Genomic DNA, 19,609 nt, shown 5'->3' with positions numbered 1-19,609 from the left:
CTGTGGCCCAGAAAGGGAAGTCTTCTCTCTCCATGTACAGCAGCACCCCATCTCAGGAGTATTTTACTATGGAGGCGGGGAACTTCTTCCCTGGTCTACTAGGCACTGGCCATTGCTGAAAGCGGGACAGTAAATCTGACAGACCAATGGTCTGATCCAGTATAGGAAACTCTGTGCAACTGTGATCCAGATTACCACGTGGTGGTATCCCATACTCTGAAAACATTAACGTGCAGCTAACTTCAAAACTCGCATGATGATTAGCCTGAAAAGTCTGGTAACGCATTCATCCTTGCTTGGATTTCTCCGATGCACTGAAAATGCATTTCCACTTCCCATTTCCTTAGAGATAAAAGTCAATTTTTATTATTTCTAAGATTGTCTTGATGTCATTGCCTCCACCAATCATTTTTTCCACCCATCCCCCTTTCTCATATATTGTAGAGAGCCCAAATCTGTAGGTTACATAAGTTCTTTGACTAAACACATCACAACACCAGCGTCTGTCTATAAGAGTGCAGGGAAGCAGGGCTCAGTCAGCAGACTCGCCCGCCTCAGAGTTCCTAGATTCCTCTTAGGAAGTCATCAGGCTTTTTATTAGTTAATATAACTCTCCTATTTACAAGGTTTAATACCAATGGCAAGGAACTGGGATATTAGAGGCATTCAGTTAGCAAAATTTCAGGTTGGAAAACACAATTGAGGAAAACAATTGTTAAAGGCACTGTATTTGCTGTTGCTGCACTTCTATTTTGTAAAAAGGCTCTTTTGTACAAAGACAGCCTATGCTGTAGAGCAGCAAGCCTTTAATCTTACTCTATCTTTCAGCAGCTAATACTCAACGCAGTGCTGAGCCTTGTTTTGTTTAAAAAAAAAAAAAAAAAGAGACCACAGTGTGCAAGCAATTTTTTTTTTAACCAACAAAATGCCCAAAGCAGTGTAAAATTCATGTTATGTAATCACAGGAGAGCAAGAACAGCTAAATCATTCCAGGAGATATGCTTAGCCAAGTGAGAAACGTTGTCTCTAATCATCTTTTCTCAAGAATGCTTGGGTACCACTTGTAACCAAAATTGGTTAAATCACCATTTCAGAATTCCACCTCATCCCAAGAAAACAGGAAATTAATCTTTTTAGAAAAGCCACCATTGAAAAGATTTTTTTTTTTAAAAATGAAGCAGTAGCAGAACACAAGTAATAATAATCACTATATAATAAAAAGAAGCAATGTTTCCATCTAGGAACTCCTAACTCAAGCAACTTTACACAGAGCTGTCCTTCAGAATTACCACCCTTACACTGCAGAGCAAATGCAGCCTGGATTTGACAGGCTCTGTGAAACGTCTGGAATTTGCCTTTTTTGCTAATGGTGTCTCATAAAAGCCCCAAACCACTTAAACTGCTGTCAGCTGACTCTCCTTATAGGACTCTCTCTACATAGGGTCAGCATATTGCTGCAGTCTTGTTTAGACCATCTCAGAAAACTCGTGGGGCTTCTCTGTGGGGGGATGTGTGTGTGTCGGGGCGGGGGTCCTAAAACATGTTCTCATTTTTTTAATTTTCTTTTAGCTCTCCCGAGCAAGTCTTGGCCCCGATAACACATATTTCCAGTGGTGGTGTTTACAGTAACTCCAACCACACGCCCAAGAGGTACCGCATCCCCACAGAACACAACAGCAAATCCTAAAGCCTTTTTTGGAGGGCACGGCCCTCTGAAATCAGCCTCAATGGGCACCAACATCCCTCCAGCTCTGGGGGCGGCTGCAGAGAAACCGTCGTGCTTGAAGCAGCAACCTCCACCAGCACTTTGTACTCCTTCCTATAAAACCACATTGCTGTTTTCTAACAAAGCTATTATTTCCCCGGTGTCTTTAAAGCATGCAAAACATCAGTGTCATTCAATTTATCCAGCACATTAAGCGTTGCTTGCCTGAAAAAAAATCTCTCAAAGGACTAACTCTTTACGTCACCTTTCTGTGCCAGCGTTGTTTTTATTTAACACTCATAATATGAAAATGCAAAGAGACCTAATCCAGAGCAAGATGCCACCATACTGACTATGCTAAAATGATCTATTTCCTGCCCCAAATAAATGCTCCTCAAACAAAACAAAAGACAAATAATACAGTATTGGCTGAAATATTAAATCCACGTGTAAGTCACTTAGCTGGGAACAGAGCAGCTTTCAGCAATTTAGCAAGCGAGCTCAAGAAGAAAGATTAGAATCTGCCTTCTGAAAACTTAAAAAATTAACTTTAATCATTCTGAATGTGAAAGCCCACAAACAGTGCAGTCCCCTGCCTTTTTTGCGGACCAACTTCACTGACCCTGGGAAGAGTAAGGACAAGACAGTGTCCCTGAGCTGCCTGTGAAATGACGTTTCATACAATTCTAATCACGAGTTCTCTCCACACATTCATTTATCCTAGAGTTAAATTAATCCTCACCTATCCCGGTTATCTTCTAAATGCCACCACTGAATCTGTTCTCTATTAAATTATGCAGAACACAACATAGATGTAGCAAGACTAAATTTAAACTGGAGCACACTGTAGCTCTCACTCAAGGCACACAGGCACCCTCAGGGAGCAAACCAAAAATCAGATTTCTAGCTTTATACAAACGAGAGTGCTTGCTTCACGTTCCCAGATGAGAAAATTGTGGTAACAGTAGTTGTTCAAACACGGGAGCTCCTCTTGCAAACAAAGCTAGTCCTGGATGCAGTTTCACAGAGCCTGGCTGCGTCTCAGAAAACCTGTTTTGGCAGAGAATGGTCCGCCTCTCCCGTGCTCCCCACTTTGTGCAAGTGGCTGAAGCAAAACTATCAACAGGACAGATCCCAGGCAGCAGCGAGGTGCTGCTTCAGGTGCGTCTCCCAAGGGGCTATTCGGAAGCCAGCAGCCGGACTCCCTCCCGCTTCCGCGTGCGGGTGCAGGATCGGGCCCTGGCTGTCTGGGGTACCCAGCGCTTGGCATTTAAAATAGCCAGTCGCTGAGTGTGCTGTTTAAACAAGTATCAGACTTACTTACTTTTTTTTTTTTTTTGAAAAACAGTTCATCAAAGTTCTAACTCCAAAATCTTCTTCTATTAATTTTATCAAACTAAAAAATACTATTCCCCTAGCTTTCCAGATGGACAACTTAAAATCCCCGTTAACCACTGAACAGTACCTTGTTAAACAAGCTAATTAAATGTATTTCCACAGCTCACTTAACTTCCTGACATTATTCTTTGGCTGTATACTCCTTCCAACAGCAATAAAAAAAAATAAAAATGGATGTTTGCTCAAAAAAAAAAAAAAAAAAAAATCAATAATTCCGGTTTTCCCTTCTCTCTCAAATTTAAACATTAACCTGGGAACGCAACAGCTCTTGCAGTGACCTCTTGTGGCAAGCGCTCAGCAGCGCTCAAGCCTCCCCCAGAAGAGAACAACGTCTCTCCCACCGCCCCATCCCACCGTCAGCCGGACACACAGAAAGAAATATTAGAAAGAGAAGACCCACAATTTATAAGGCAGCTCATCAGACCTCAAGGAAACCCAGCTATTCCTTTAGCTAGCGACACGGGATTATTTGGGCTTCTGAATTAATACAATGGTACAGAGCCGTCACAATCTTTTTTTTTTTAAATAAACCACATATAAAATAAAAAATTTTAGTCCGTTTAGACCCCCAATTTCAGCAGCATTCAGACATGCTTAGTCTTTCAGCATTCAGCAACCCAACTTGAAAAGTAAAGGAAGTGGGGCACTTGCAAGTGAAAACTCCTCGCAAATGTCATCTAGCAATGCTTCTCAGTGTAAAAGTCCACTTTGCACTGATTTACATATCAGCAGGCCCCCTGCAGTCATAGAAATGGCAAGAGGAACCCTGTGCCCTTGAATGCCACAGAAAGCCTTAATGACATAAGCGCCTCGGTCGTCCCTTCACTAACTTCCCCACAGTCAACTCAACTGCAGGATGGAAACTTTCACCCCACAGTCTACAGTGTCTCTATGTAGAGATTTAGGGAACTGCTGAGGTCCGCATTTTTTTTGGAGGATCCCCCATGACAGACATCCTGTAAACTTGAAGTAACTTGCTTTAAAGAACTTTCTCTCTGCAGCGTGTGTAACTTAATTTGGATCAGATGAAAATGCAGCCTGTTTTAATTTAGTGAAGAGAAGCTTATATGTATCATGTCCCATGAGAACAATAATGTTTTGTTACCCTGCCTGTAAGACATCAGGTACGCCACATGGGCTAGTAAGGACAGGAGAAACAATAAACACTTATTTTATCTAATATAAATGTGTAATAAGAATGAAAAGCTTTCTTAGCGCTACAGATGTGGCACTCATTTCCCTCCCCCTTCCTGGGTAACCTGCCTTGACAGTCACCTGTAAACAGGGCTGATCCTTTCACCCATCAAAGTCACAGGGACCCAGCAGGGCGCAAAGCTCTGTCTGATGGAACTGTGTTGTAGGAATGCAGCACAAAGCTGAAAAAGGCCCGGAATTAAATGCTAGCTTCATTAAAGCTCAGGGTAAAATTCCCATGTAAGCCTTACAGAGCCAAGATTTCAGCCCAAGTGCCAAAATACATTTGTGAAAGACCCGAAAGACCCATTTTCCCGACGAAGCTTCTAAGAGTTATTGCAACAGAAACAATAACCAATAATGATGACTCTCATCATATAGATAAGACTATACATAGTCTTTTACTAAATTAAGCCCCTCTTCCAGACTGTTAGCGCTCTTTATTGCATATTGCCGCAAAGTCCCAGAGTTAACCTTTTCCCAAACTCATCCTCTACCATAAAAGTAAATTATGCTATTAACATAGGCTTAATGCTTTTGCCACTAGAATATGTGAAGGGTGAAGATGGACAGGCAAGACAGACACATTTCTCTGCCCCTGTGTGCATGGCTCAGCTCGCTGGATCCCTCTGCACACCAGCCAGGGCCACAAGCCCAGCCCTGCTCTAAAGACTTGCCCAATTCTGTACCCGTTGCACCTCCACGATGCTGAGCCGAGGTCAGTATCAGCGGGAGCTCCGAGTGCACTGAAGAAGCAACCAATAGTATTAGTAATAACGGGCACAGACTGCTGAGAACATCTTAGGAGAGAACATTGCCCTAAGGCAGGCCCTTATTAAAAGTCCGAAATACTAATGGCAGTAAAAGGCAGGCACCTTAATGTGATTTAACCCAGTGCTCTCACAAAACACCACTTCTTTCAGCTCAGCAAAACACCTGGTGTTCTTAAGTTCCAGGGCACAGTCAAGGCTGTAGTGGGATCGTATCAGTCTTTGTGAGCCTCAGATAAGACCTTTACTCGATGTATTTTCACTGTACTTTAAAAGAAAAAAAGATTGCGGAGAGCACACTGAGATTACCCTGAAGACAGGCCTGTGTGTCCTCAGGGCTTGTCCCTTTTTACCAACCGCAGCAGCTGGTCTAAAGACAGACCCTGCATCTCCCCATAGACTTTGTCTCGCCTCGAGTGCAGCATGGCTGCAGTGCGGACAAAGAACTCGCAAAGCATCTTGAGGGACACCATCCACCACAAAATGCTTGGGGAACCACCTGCAACCTGATGCTGTCCAAAAAGCAAAGTACGCTGCTGCTCTAAAACACTTCACAAGCTCCAACGTGTAAAGTTGCCTCCAAAAGGGAGGTTCCCCAGGCAGAGGGACACTGCGCGGCCCCTCGCATCGCTTTGACAGTTGCTCCATCTTTCCCAAACAGGTTGGAGAGGTGAACATCCAGCACAGCAGCCCAGAAATCCCACCCCGCCATGCAGAGGACAGAAGAGCCGCAGCCACCCCATTCCTTTCTGCACAGATCTTTGATGGTTTGCTCACGGCCATCTCGCTGAGAGCACTTCTCTCACTATTTTAACCTAATTTGTAGCAAAAGCCGAGGTGAAAAAGAAAAAACAGAAAATGCGTAAATAATGCTGAAAAGTGAATACATGATTGCTTTTAACGCCAGGCTGGCCTCCACACTAAGTCTGCATGCCATTTTCCCACTACGTCAGTTCTGACTTCCCGCATTTTAAAATTATTGCAAGTTTGTCTATAAATTTTGTTATTCAGATCCCTCTCTGGCAACTCTGAGTAATTTGTCTCCACTTACATTTCAGTTTGAAACCATTGCTTCTATTTCACCTGAAGAAGAGCCTATCTGCCGAAATACCTGTCTAATTTTTTCCAGCCATACCTGTTGCTTAACAGAAGATATTAACTCTTATCTACAAACCATCTCCTGGTTGTTAAGAAAAGATTTACGGTCAAGAAGTGCAATGGGATTGCCGAAGTGTGAGAAATCTCAAAACAGAGTTTTCTCTAACCAGGAAAGGTGATCAAAGGGCTTTTTTTGAGCATTAAAACCCACTATCAGTCTTTCCTTCATCCCGTTCCTCAACTTGTCAGTGAAAAATCTCTTGGAAATTGGTGAATCCAAGTATTAAAACACATCACACAGCGAGCAGACCAAATCCTTGCCTTCTACCAAGCACTGGCAGGAGACACTTGAACCAGATTTGCTCTATTGGATACCGTTATGTTCAGATTAAACAGTGCTGAATCCAATGAAAATTACTATTTCTATAAAGGACAAATAAGGTTATGTCCTGGATGACAAAAATAAGAACTAAATCATGTTCAAGGGCACAACACTGACCACTTACATGCGTTAGAAACAAATTCCCAATCCACTTGTGCTTTGCTGTCCAATGGGGCAGACTTATCTCTGTAGCATCATGCTTAGGCACCATCAGTGGCAGAGACAAAGCAGAATGAATGACCAGACCAGCATGATTTATGCTCCCAAATTAGACCAGGTTAAAAACTGGAGAGGGATACGTGCTTTTAAAGTATAATGTTCAAAAGCCTTCTGAGCTTTTTCAGTTTTTGACATCTCAAAGCTCTCCTGAGCTTTCACCAGGGAGGACATGTGATTTAATCAGAGCGTGACACAAACGCACGGCAATCCCAAACCGTGTTCCCAGCTCTGCCACCAACTTGCCCATGACCTCGGGAGAAGAACGGTGACACCCCGAGCCCCTGTTTATGCCACAGTTCTACGAACAGGTTAGGAATGCCTCTGTGTGTCTTCTTCCACAAGGAGCTGCAAAGTGTAATTAAATTCCACCCAGCGCTTTGAAATTGTCAGAGGGAAAGTGCTATATAAGCCCCTATTAATTAAGCTTGCATTTAATATTCTGCTAAATAAATACACTATTGTGGGAAACTAGCTCTTAGTGATTGTGCAGCTACAGAGCTTGACACAGAGTCATCTGCCGAACACAGAACAACCTGAGAGGGAGAAAGCCCCCCCAAAAGGATCAATGGCTTAATACAAGGCTGGCATTTTAACATACAACATTTTAAAACAAATTCTAGATCCTCATCCCACTCCTGCTCCTGGCAAAGTCAACAAATCACTAATTCACTACCTGCCATCAAAATCAACTTCAAGCCAGCACAGCAGACCACGTTAGTATAAATGTGAGGCAAATCCAGAACCGTGAAATGGAAAGGTGGAAGGGAACACTTTTCAGCAGGACTTCACATCACATTACTGTCTTGATTAATAATACATATGGCAGCTTTTCTCAATGTTCTTCCTTGCCCACCTTTCCCATTCATGTCCCCAGATGCACACTGGCACAGCAGTGCTTTGGTACGGCAGGGTCGTCCCAAACTTGGGCTGTCCAAGGAGATACCTTTTAGTAGATGCAAAGTCGAGGTCTCCATTTGTGCAAACACTCATATGCTTCAGTAGCTATGTGCCAGTGCAAAGACTATGTAAAAAAGGAATGTAACTACCAGAAGACTTGCCTAAAGCAGCACCTACATTAATACACCTAGAGAGATGGTCTGCAACCACATCTTAACTTCAATGGAGCCGTATACAGTACAGTGCTTTGCATTGGATGAAAGGGTAAAATTAACTCCAGCATCAAGGAATAATTTGATGGCCATGGGGTCCTGAACCAGTCCTGTAAACATTCACCTAACCGAGGAGCTGTAGATGAGCAAATTGCAGACAGTTCTTTACAAATCTGCTCAGCCACAAGATTACCATCATCCAAATCACAGTCACTCCCTCATCCTCTTTCCCCGTACCGTACCTTTGCCACAGATTTTAAAGTGTCACAGAATTGCAAAGACTTTGAAACGCTGAATGACAACAGTTGCAAACCCAATTATTCAAGAAACTAAAGAACAAGAAGGAAAAAAAAAAATGACCCGACGAGTGGAGAGGATAAGAGGATACTAGAAATGAAAATGATGACTACTTATTTTCAGAAGCGGCTCACCAAATTAAAAAAAAAAAGCTACAAATTCACAGCGCCGGTAACGATGTAAGAAGTGGTGAAGGGGACCGGGCAAAGACCGCGGAGGGCAGCCTGCAGCGGAGTCCGGCGGGGCACAGCAGCCCCTCACCGCGGGCAGACCCCGTTCCTTGAAGGCGCCGCTTTGGCACAGACCCACCAGCGGGGCAGCGGACGCGGCGGCTCCGCGCCCCGAGGAGCCGCCGCGGGGACGGAGGGATGGAGCGATGGATGGACGGACGGAGGGAGGGAGCGATGGATGGACGGAGGGAATCTCTCACCACTTGAGCGCCGGACAATGTTCTCCAGGAAGGTGTTCTGCGGTGCCACCAGCCCTCTCTTGCCCCCCGGCATCCTGCAGCGCCGGGCTCGGGGGCCGGGGGTGCGCGGCGGCAGCGGCGGCGGCGGCGGCGGCGGGGGGGGGGCCGGCGGCGGCTGGTGCGCCCGGTGCCCGTGAGTCGCGCAGGGGCGGCCGCGGCCGCTCATGGTAGTGGCGCCCCCGCGGCGGATGCAGCGCGGACTGGGGCCGCGCCGCGCACGGCGCCGCCGAGCGCCGCCGCCCGCAGCCCCTGCGCCTGCGCGCCCGCCCCGCCGCGGAGCCGGGCCGCCCCGGGACGGCGTGGGGGGGGGGGGTTGGGGGGGGTGGGAATGGGGGAGGACGGGGACACGCGGAGCGGCGCGGAAGGGAGCGGAGCCGAGCGGGGATGAGCGGCGGCGGCAGCGGCAGCGCGGGTGGTGCCGGGTGCCGTGCCCCGCCGAGCATCCTCCCCTGGCCGTCCGCTCTCCCCGAAACCCCTTCGAAGTTTTGCCCAGTCGCCCTGAGCGAAACAAACAAAACAAAAAAAAAAAAAACGCTAAACCCTTGCATTTTCATCCACAGAGTGGTTTTTTTAAGACAGCATTCCCATGTTCTCAGCACCTGGGTTTGGGGGAAGATGGACCACGAAATGCTGTATGACATAGTGGAAGGTGGCTGCATTTTGCCCGCAAATAACATCCATAAAGTGCAACGTAACACGTAAAATGCCAGCCTTGTATGAAGCCATCAACCATTTTTTTGGAGGATTCCTCCCTCTCCCAGTGAGAGCAGCTGTGAGGGGGAGACAACAGGAGGCAGATTTGGGGCTGGAGCCCCCTTTTCTGTCATTTTATTCAGTGACCCAGTCGAATCACTCTGTGTTGCTCCTGTGCCGAAGCCCCAAAGCAGCAGATGAGTCAGTCAGTGAGACACCACACGCCAATTTCTCTGTAAGCTCTTCCCTACTCTTGACCTAGCCACTTTTTTCTTACAGTCTTTTCATTACTTGGAGAGTGGCTTTTAAAGGTAAGGACAGTAAAATCCTGGAAGGAACTTCTCCACCTGCCTCTGCTAATTTTGCACGCTGCTAGAGACTAGAAAGAATCATAGAAGGAAACAAGGGACGGAAAATTGCTGTTTGTCAAGGCAACCCCTGCCGGGGCACGAGCATGCCCTGCAGAGCACATGCCGGTGTGCTGCACACTCCTGCCGTAGCTGGCACAAGCAGCAGTGTTTCCCCCAGAGGACACTACTCCGCTGTGGAAAAATCAATATTTTTTTTTTCCCAGCCTGTTTTCAGCACCTCCTCCTTCCCATGCTTGGGTCTTGATCCAACGAGTCACACTGAGGTCACCTGAACTCCTCTGCTTAAAGTTAAGCACATGCTTAAAAGCTCTACCACACCAGGCACTGTTGCAGGAGCAGCTCTTTCAACCCGAGTGCCAGGACTACTGTTGCTGCCAAGCGGCCAAAAGCAGCTGCTGGAAGGAAAAGGTCTGATTCTGTTTTAATTTAAACAAATGCAAATCAGGAGCAGCTCCATTACAATCAGCTTGTGAATGCTGATGTAAAACTAGTTTGAGAAGTGAACCAGACCCTATTTGTCAAATGCTTAATTGTCCGTTCACCCCCCACGCTCTGAAATCTTCAGGGCTTTCCTTAGAGCGGTGTGGTTTAAAAGATGCTCCTGCTGAGCTCTGCCCCAGATACAGGGTAATTTGGCTCCTGGTAATTGGCGGGTGGACGGCAACACCTTCATTTCTTTCAAGTGAGCAGTAGCCATATAAAAACATCTGTGCACAAGCAAATACTGTGTGACTGATCTGTCTGGACAGAGTTGCCAGGACCTCTGCTCCCCAATTCTCTCCATTCCACCCAATTTGAACCCAATTTGAATTTTTCTACTCATTTCTTATACTTGTTTTGAAACCTAGGTTTGCCTATTTACCTCCTCTCCCTTCCCCATCTTTTGATTAATGCCTCAAACCCCTTCTTGTTTACCCTTTCTACTAAACTTCTCCATTGTGGTGTGGCAGTCATGTCTGAGAGTCACTCCATCCTCCCTGCTTCATCTCAGCTTCAGATGCCACTGTTAACTTTTGCTGATATATTTCCACTGGCACTAATTAAACAATAGGTTACAGAGAGGGACAAGCTCCAAAAACATATCTTTAAATGTCACAGTTGTCTGATGGGATAGAAGGGCAGGACATGTGGTGGGATTCTTGCCTCCTGTCAAGTCCTTACATCAAGGTAATGAAATGCTGGATGAGGCTAAAGATAACCTTGAAAAGAAGAGTCTGATAAAGAAAGCAAACCAGGAACTGCAAAGAGACACTTGTCTTCTTTTGGGGATCTTCAAATTGTGCTTGGAAACAGAGTCAAGCCACCACACAGGAAGCTGTCAGAAAGGTTTCAGGTCAGTGTAAGCAGGAAAAAGGCACCTAAGCAGTTTCTTTCCAAATCAAAAATACCCCTGTCTCAACTAGCTGTTCTTAAATGTGGCAGAAAATCCACTGTGGTTTAAAACACATTGATTTTTTTTATCCCAGAATAGGTAAGTCAACACAGTTTGAATTTTAGGGAATGAATTAGTTGTTAAAACATTAAAAAAATAAGTCTAAGCTAAATGTAATAACATTCCTGATGGAAGTTCAGAGGAGTCCTAGTCCTTCTTTCTTCCCAGCTTTCAAACTTTATTTCTTCAAGCAAAGAAACAAGCTTTCCTTTCCTAAAAGGAGAAAGGCTAAAAGGGAATGAGCACATTGCTCTACCAGAGTAAAAGAGTAATCACTATTCCTTCCTCTTCTGCTTCACCATTTCTTTTCTTCTGAAATTTGAAACACCTGCTCAGGGTGATTTACCTCTGTACTGGCATTTCTACAAAAGGCACAATACCCCATATCCACTGAGCAGCGGGCAAACGTTGACTCCCACAGCACGTGGAGACAGTGCACGCTATAAAGTTCAGCAGCATCTGGTGAAGAGCTGACCCCTTGAATCTAAACCTACAGGAGAGGGTTATTTTACTTTAGGGACTACTGAGCATTTCAGAACTGGTTCTTAACCACAGCACAGAGCTTTAAATGTATCTTCCATGAATTTATGAATTGAAGAATCATTGCCTGGGACTCAGGGGGCTCCTAGAAGAGGAGGGAGGCACAGGCCAGCATATACAGGTCAAGCACTGATCAACCCCAATGGCCTGAGTCATTAAAACATATGAGCCGCTGAACCTATTCACAACATCGCCTTTGATTTCAGTGTTTGTATGTAATAAGGGGAGTCAGGGACCTCAGGACCACGTTGCACACCCAATGAGACCCACCCACATAAGTTTAAAAATATTGTGAGCAGAACGGAGTGATGGGATAGCCTCGGCAAGGCTCAGAGCTGTTTTCTAACCCAGGTGCACACAGAAGACTTCCCACTCTAAAAATCATAATCAAGATGACCACTAGCTTTGGTTATAAACAATGTGATTTGTACAAATCCGTCTATGAACTCCAAAACTAGCAATGCTTGCTTTCCAATAGATTTGTGTCTCATGACTTACAGGTATATGGCTGAAACAAGGGCTCAAGTGGGAAACAGATGCCAGAAAGAGATATCTGAAGCATGCTAACTGCAGGAAAAGCAGGTAGAATTTGCTCCTTAAAGCCTGGAAGAATGTCACAAGAGACTTTTGTGGCAATTAATGAGACATGAGGTCCCTAAATATTTCACCATGGTTAAAGTACACCTGTCAGAAATAGGTGGGCTCACACTACAACTGTCTTCTCTTCAGCAAAGCGGACTATAAGGTCAATTCCCTTTTACTGGTTCCAAAATGCTACCCAAGAAGTGTGCGTGGGACCCATCAAAATCTGCAGGAAGCAAGCGCCTCTGTCCCTTTCACCGTGCAGGGGAAATCTGAGTTCAAAAGTTACTGAGGAGATGCCAGCATATCTGCTTGTATATGTGACAGCATTTCTTCATTTTGTTCGGACAGTAGCCTTCAGAAAGGAGGAAATACCTCTGCTCATAGCAACAGCTGATAATACCAAGAAAGAACACTTAGGAGAAAAAAAAATAGGTGAAGGGAGGGAATAAATTACAGTTTCTTTCCTATTTTTTTGCCTTTTGCTTCCTCCTCCATTAGAAATGTGAAAAAGCAGTTTGACAGGCAGGAAATCAATACGAACTTGACAAAAGTTCTTGCTTTTGGTATAAAAATTGATGGAAAATATTGATGAAACCTCAGAGCCAAAGTATTTGCTGGCATCTGATTTGGCAATGATGAGAACTCTTCATTCTCTGTTGTGTTGCACAAGTAAGTCTGGACAACTAGACCTGGACATTATGGATCTCCTGTCCCTTAGCCCCTTTGGCAGTCCAAAGCAAAGAGATGCAGAACTTACATGAGGCAACAGCATTCAGAGGGGACAGACAAGTCAAGCATATAGGAATTAGGAAGAATTAAGGCTTCTGGCATATCATGCGCCTAGGATGCATTTGGGATGGTGCTCAGTGAATGGGCAATGGCTAAGTCTTTCCCCTTTATACTTCTCATTCAACATGGCACTGTGCCATATTCCTGGGACACCAGCCAATCCCTGCTCAAGGATGGCATGATTAATTTCTTCGTGGTGCTCATCACTAATCAACTGGTGCTTTGTAGGCATCAATGAACGCCTTCTGCATTTTACTTTGTCATACAGGGATCAGACAGGAAACCGGGGCACAGTGAGATTAAGGTCAAAATCATCTTGTAATTCATAGTATCCAACTTGAGACATCCAGGATCCTATAGCAGAGGAGTCCCGCTTTAGTAGAAGATTACATGTTCATTGTCTGGTGACTTCAATTACAGTTGTGAGAGCAAAGCACTTCTCCAGATTGCAGCCTGTGCATCTCCTTATGAAAAAAACAGGAATAGCGAGTAATGGGAGACACTGGATTTGGGTGACATGCATAGCTTCATGGAAGAGCCCTGTAACAGATTTAACTATTCCAGGCCTCGTTTGCTTTTAACACAAGAATTTTATAGACGTTGCCTCATTGCTTCATACCTTCCATTTTCTCTGACGAGCATACCAAAGGTATTACAGGCCAAAGTTGCACTGAAGTTGCCAGCCAATGACGGAGGTGTATATACGAACACGCACATGAAATATTGTGGGGAACGTAATGAAGACTGTGTCACAATGGATAGACAAAAGGGCAGAAGCAACCCAACCATCATATAGGCATTGCCCCACTATGGAGTCCTTAGAAACCCCCACTTAACTTTTCCACAAGCTGTTCTTAAGCCAGAATCAGATGCTTGGGAAAAAAAGCCTTTAAAATGTGATCATTTTATTAACATTGTTTTTCATATTTCTTCACCTGCAAAGTCTGTGCTTCAGTTATCGTCAGTCCAGCTGTGCAATCACAGGGAGCCATTAAAGCTTCTGAAATGACCTAAAATAACACCTCGAATTTAACAGCATCAAAACTTTCAAAGTCCATTATCACAGCACCAGACAGATGCTGCAAGGTCCAAACCAGGACTCCTGTGGTCTTTCTCCCTGGAAAGAAGAGAATTCCTTCTTTTCAAGGGCACAGAGTTCATATTTCTAACCCTGCAAGGAAACCATTACAGATGCTGCAGCTCATTTACATGTAGAGAAACATACAGTGACGGAAGCGAAAGTTTTCATGTCTTCGAGACTTTCAGGAGAGAAGAGGTGGCAATCTCAAACTGCTCCTTAGAAAGGAGAGGAGGGAAGAGTCCCCTGAGTCAACATAAAAATCCAGTAAGACCAGTACTGCAGATGGCAGCTTGAAATGGCCAGAGAAGCAAGGTTTGGGTCAAGGGTAGATGGGACAGAGCCATAGAAGTCAGTGGAGTAAATGGTTGGTGTTCAGTGGGTCAAAAAGCTACATGGAATAAGGGGAGGAAACATTACTCTGGTATAAGGACAGCAAATGTCAGCACTGAGGTTAATCACTGGGGGCTCTAATTGGCCTGTGGCAACTTCCCCTTCTGTGGTTTCTTCCTGAAGAAATAAGGTGATAGGAACCAATAATTTATTGTCAGGCTTTACAAAGATAAATCACTGGGTTAATTACAGAGAGCCAAGGTAAACAAACTGACATTGATGTCCTTCTCCTCTTGCCTTTTTTTTTTTTAAGGGAAAATATTTCTATCCACAAACAAGTAATGCCTGAAATAACAATCACGTAAAGATGAAATTACAGAGTATTTCTATGCTTCAAAATCATACTCTTTGGGCTATTTCTTCCAATAGGTGAATCATCACAGAAAAGATTCAGAACAAGAAACAGTCCATGGTCATGTCTTAGAGTAAGTGTTTTGCATTTAAAGTAGTGTCCAGCTAAAAACACCTCGTGGAAGCACCTTCTGTTTCTCTTAGCCTTTTTGACTAATCCTGAAGTTTTTATAGCCCAAAAATATCCTTTCAGGCATGCTCTGAGGAAGTCCAAAACAGAGGCAAGGGCTGCACAGGCTCACAGGTCCTTCCTGGGCTCAGTTTACAATACACAAAAACCTGCTTTTGACTCCAGGATGCACTGCTTGTGGGTGTCTTTGGACTACTTGAACCAGCAATAAATCCTTGACACCACAGGGGCAGGGAACTTGGAAATAAAATTATATCCTAACAGGAGAAAGGGATATTTTTTTCAGGCAGCAGTTGATAAATCTGGATTAAATCTAACAGAGGCCCCAACAGCATGATATTCCCCCCCTCACACCCCCACAGGTCCCAATCCCACTGGGGATTGGGGTCGTATGAAATGAATAGCTGCAAATACCTTCCAGTTGTCTTTTCCATCCATGGTGACCCATCAGGGACCAAGCAAGCACCTTGCTGGAGGATGGAGCCATTTTCTGCATCAGAGCTGTTTTTCAGGCTTCCAGCAGCCTCAGAGACATGAATTGACTCATAGGCAATGATATGGCTGTGTTTCCAGGCTTTTGGGGGGACTCCCAAGGGAAGAAACTTTTCTTTGCTAAAGAAGTGAAAGGCAAGAGTCTCTAATCCCATGACTCCAGGAGCTGGGGTTCTGGGGGTCTGATCTTGGCTCTTCTTTTTTTTTTTTTTTGTTGGTCGTATCTTTTTTTCTTCCACACTAAGTAGCATGCACATGTGGAAAGCAGCCAGGAAAGTTGCACTGGCAGAAAGGAGGACAATCTGACCATCAGCGGTGCTTGTGGCAAAGGCTGTGGCAGGCATGACAGTCTGAAAGAGACCATCACTACGTTTTCCTTCCCAGAGGTGTTACAGGTTATTCCCAGGTCCTCTTCTGGACCCTTCTCTGTGTAAGAACCATGTCAGGTTCTGGACCCTCTTCGGAAATGTGGAGGAGCTGCAGAAAAAACCTTCTCCAGAGTTAGAAGTCCACGGTGTTCACCACATTTCACTATTACAGGAATGCCTCTGAGATGCTGAGGACTGTGCATTGAGTACACTAGAAAAATCTCAAGACTTTTCGGCAGCTGAAGTGTTGGCATAAGTGGGTGACATTAAGTTGTCCTGACAATTATGTACTTAAAAAAAAACACACAGAAAAATGCCTTAAACACAGCATTTGCTTCTAACGTAGGCAGTCTAAATAAGCATTTTATATGTTTTGGGTAAAATGTTATAACACTGAGGCAATTAAGGACAAGGGGTTTTTCAATTTTAAACATATTTATATACACTTGTCTATAAAAAACATCTTTGAGAAGGAAATTACTTATACCAGGGCTTAGCTCAACAGTGATTTTTTTTAAAGAAATTGTCATTAGAACTCAGCAGGGGGATAAATTTTGAGTTTAAACATACTTGTTAAAACTTGTATTACTGGAAAACCAGAAAGTTTCAGCAACAAATACACTTTACCTATATGTACGTGTACATACATAGTCCAGTTTGAGCTAAAGACAGGCAAAAAAATATTGTTCCACAGATAGCAAATTAAGACAGAACAGTTGGGCAGCAAAAAAATCAGGGTAGAGCCCACGATCAGACACAGATCATCTTACTGCCAGCCTGATGCTTCATGCACCTGCCCAAACTCCTTTTCAGATATAAAAGGATGACACCAGATGCATGTCTGCACCAACCCTTGCTCACATGGTCTTTTTCCTGACAGAAATCGGTTTGACATGGAAACCTTAATTTCAGTGTATGGTACAGCAAATCCAGTTACCTATGGATGTGTCACACGACAGAGGAACTGATCATTACTGCCATTCTGGAAGGCAGCTGAACATTGCCCCTTCCATAGATATTATCCCTCAATTTATGTCTAACTGCAAGCAGAAAAAAAAATTAGTTACGAGTCCCTTTTCCTAACTACTAAGGCAAAAGATCTGCAGGATAACAGCAGAGATTCCCCAGTGTCGTGATTTCAGTTGGGATGGAGTTGCATTTCTTACTAGCAGCTGGTACAGTGCTATATTTTGGGTTTGGGATGTGAACACAGTTAATGGTGCACTAATGTTTTTGGTTGTCGCTAAGCAGACAAGGCCTTTTTTGCTCCTCACACTGCCCTGCCAGTGAGTAAGCTGGGAGTGCACAAAAAAGCTATGAGGAGACACAGCTGGGACAGCTGACCTCGGCTTACCCAAGGGATATTCCATACTATACGATGTCATGCTCAGTATATAAAGCTGGGGGTAGAAGAAGGGGGAATGTTCGGAGTTACAACATTTTGTCTTCCCAAGTAATCCTTATGTGTGATGGATGTCATTGCTTTCCTGGACATGGCTGAACACCTGCCTGCTGATGGGAAGCAGTGAATGAATTCCTTGCTTTGCTTTGTTTGTGTGTGCGGTTTTTGCTTTACCTATTTAACTGTAGTTATCTCAATCCACAAGTTTTCTCACTTTTACTCTTCTGATTCTCCTCCCCATCCCTCCATGGAGTGAGCGAGCAGCTGCATGGTCCTAGTTGCTGGCTAGGGGTAAACCGTGACACCCAGTAAACATCCAATTCAGCTAAATATTTTTGCACCAGTGAAGTTTTCCACTGACCCCAGTGCTAATGTGGCCTATGCATAGTTTAGCTGTCCAGGCTTACAATGAGTGGTAGCTGGCTGTCCTCTTTTTCTTCTTTAGATTAATTCTGTGAATGTTTTCATATTGATTTTCACAAAAGTAGAGAAAAAGTCCTTAAATCGGTATGTTTATAATAGTGACTCTTCAGACAGTTTAAAAACTTAGCATGGAATTGCCTCTTTTTAGTGCAGTTAATCTCGACCTATTACGTCACTGGCAATGTTTTCTTGCATTAAGTTTTATTAGGATTTGCTGCTGGCTCTGCAGAAAACATAACATAGATGCAGAATTTGCTGACACACAAACCTTTCATAAGAAGTAACATGGCTGCTACTCCAGCACTTCTTTGGAAAGCAGTAACATCTTATGTGACTAATTGATTAGCATGGAAAAGGTGTCCCTAATTTGCTGTTCTGTTGGATACACAAAATAACACAACTCTTCACTAACACAAGTAGGTCCAACAGATGAGATGCCGTTTAAAATGCAGTTCTGACTGAATTAAGTATTGACAGACACTAAAGTCTGTTTTACATAAAAGAAGGATGTGCCAGGGCTTTGACCAAGCAACTTTCAAAAAAAAAGATCTGTCTAGATGATCTGGTTGCTTCCTTTAAGACTACAAACGTGTCCGGTAAGCAATGTAAGATAAAACACATTTTTATAGCGGGTGGCCAGCCTAAAGCCTACAGACCTCATACTGCCTGCAGCACCTTTGGACTATGGAAGAAGTCTTAAGATACAGTGTCCCTCAGAGTCAAGTTGCTGCAGGTGGAGCAACTACAGGGTACCTCCTGGACCAAGATACACATCCCAACACTCAGGAGACCAGCACTGTCACCACTCAGGGGCTGAAACTGCAGCTGCAGACGCTATCGTGCTCTAACCATTCCTCAAGACCTTCTTACTGCTCTAGAAGAGTGCACAGAAGCAACAACAGACCTGCATCGCAAATATCACAAGTGCTCTGAGTCTGGCACAAAATAAGACATCGAGACCAACACATACATATAGGGAACAAATACAGAGGGAACTGCTCCCGAGCTTGGGCCAGAGTAACACAAGGTTGTCTTTAGAAGAGGTCTGCAAGCATCAAAGTGGGATTTAATTTTGTTACTTGGCCCCTGAGCTTAAGTCAGACCCATATATTAGCTCTCCATGATCCATGCTTTGGAAATCCCACCAAGAACTTTAAAATGCACTAGCATACACCCACATCAAGCTTTCAGGCTTTGAAATTTTACAGGCAAGTTGCACTCTAGCACCATCCACTCACTGATGCCAGTACCATGCCGCAGGAGATGAGCAACACAAACTACAGGAAAGGTATACTGGAAGCATAAAAAGAAAACATAGTCCCTTGCTGGTAAGTTGTGTAGTACCTGGATCCAAAAAAACAGATGGCAGGGAAGGGGAAGAGAGACAAGGAAAGAGATGAATATGTGAATGTTCATTCTATTGATGAATCTGATCCAACCCTCTCTGGAACCAATGACTCTCCTTTTTTAAATTACAACCTGCTCCTGTGTTGAAGACTTGAATGGGAAGTTCACCTCTGAGCATTTGGACTTTAGTGGGAAAAAAAATCACAGTTAACATTAAGAATATAGTCAGATATATGCAGAAATAGGAGCAGATTCTAACAGAAAGCTACTGTAGCAATTACCTTTTAGTAACTTAAACTTTGTCCTCTTTAAGAGTTTCATTTACTTGTGCAGGCAAACCTACAATCTGATAGAAGCAATTAAAACTAAGCCTCTTCCTCGAGTGCACTGAAGGGAATATGGACCGTTCTTCTCATGTGGATACGGCACTTAACAGAACTGTCTGTAAGCCCGTAGCTCTGGGATGTCTCCCACAACCTGTTTAATAATGCAGAGCTTTCTGCTAAGATCCAACACACAAACTCGGCAACAGGCGGAGGTCAGAAACACCAGGCAGCAGCAAATTGGACACGCG

At 44.2% G+C, this 19,609-nt stretch overlaps 1 protein-coding gene across 1 annotated transcript in view; it reads right to left on the bottom strand.

The window, feature by feature from the left end:
• KCNH5 (potassium voltage-gated channel subfamily H member 5) overlaps window positions 1-8,690 on the bottom strand; it is a 163,149-nt gene extending 154,459 nt beyond the window's left edge. Inside the window, exon 1 of the mRNA XM_054199802.1 lies at window positions 8,603-8,690. Within this exon, the coding sequence (XP_054055777.1) occupies window positions 8,603-8,675 (73 nt within the window). The 5' untranslated portion in view covers window positions 8,676-8,690. The remainder of the gene's footprint in view (window positions 1-8,602) is intronic.
• Between the last annotated feature and the right edge of the window lie 10,919 nt (window positions 8,691-19,609).

Source organism: Rissa tridactyla, chromosome 4, assembly GCF_028500815.1.
Source record: "Rissa tridactyla isolate bRisTri1 chromosome 4, bRisTri1.patW.cur.20221130, whole genome shotgun sequence".
NCBI lineage: Eukaryota > Metazoa > Chordata > Aves > Charadriiformes > Laridae > Rissa > Rissa tridactyla.
The sequence above is the reverse complement of the archived record's forward strand: the minus strand, read 5'-3'. Positions and strand labels throughout refer to the sequence as shown.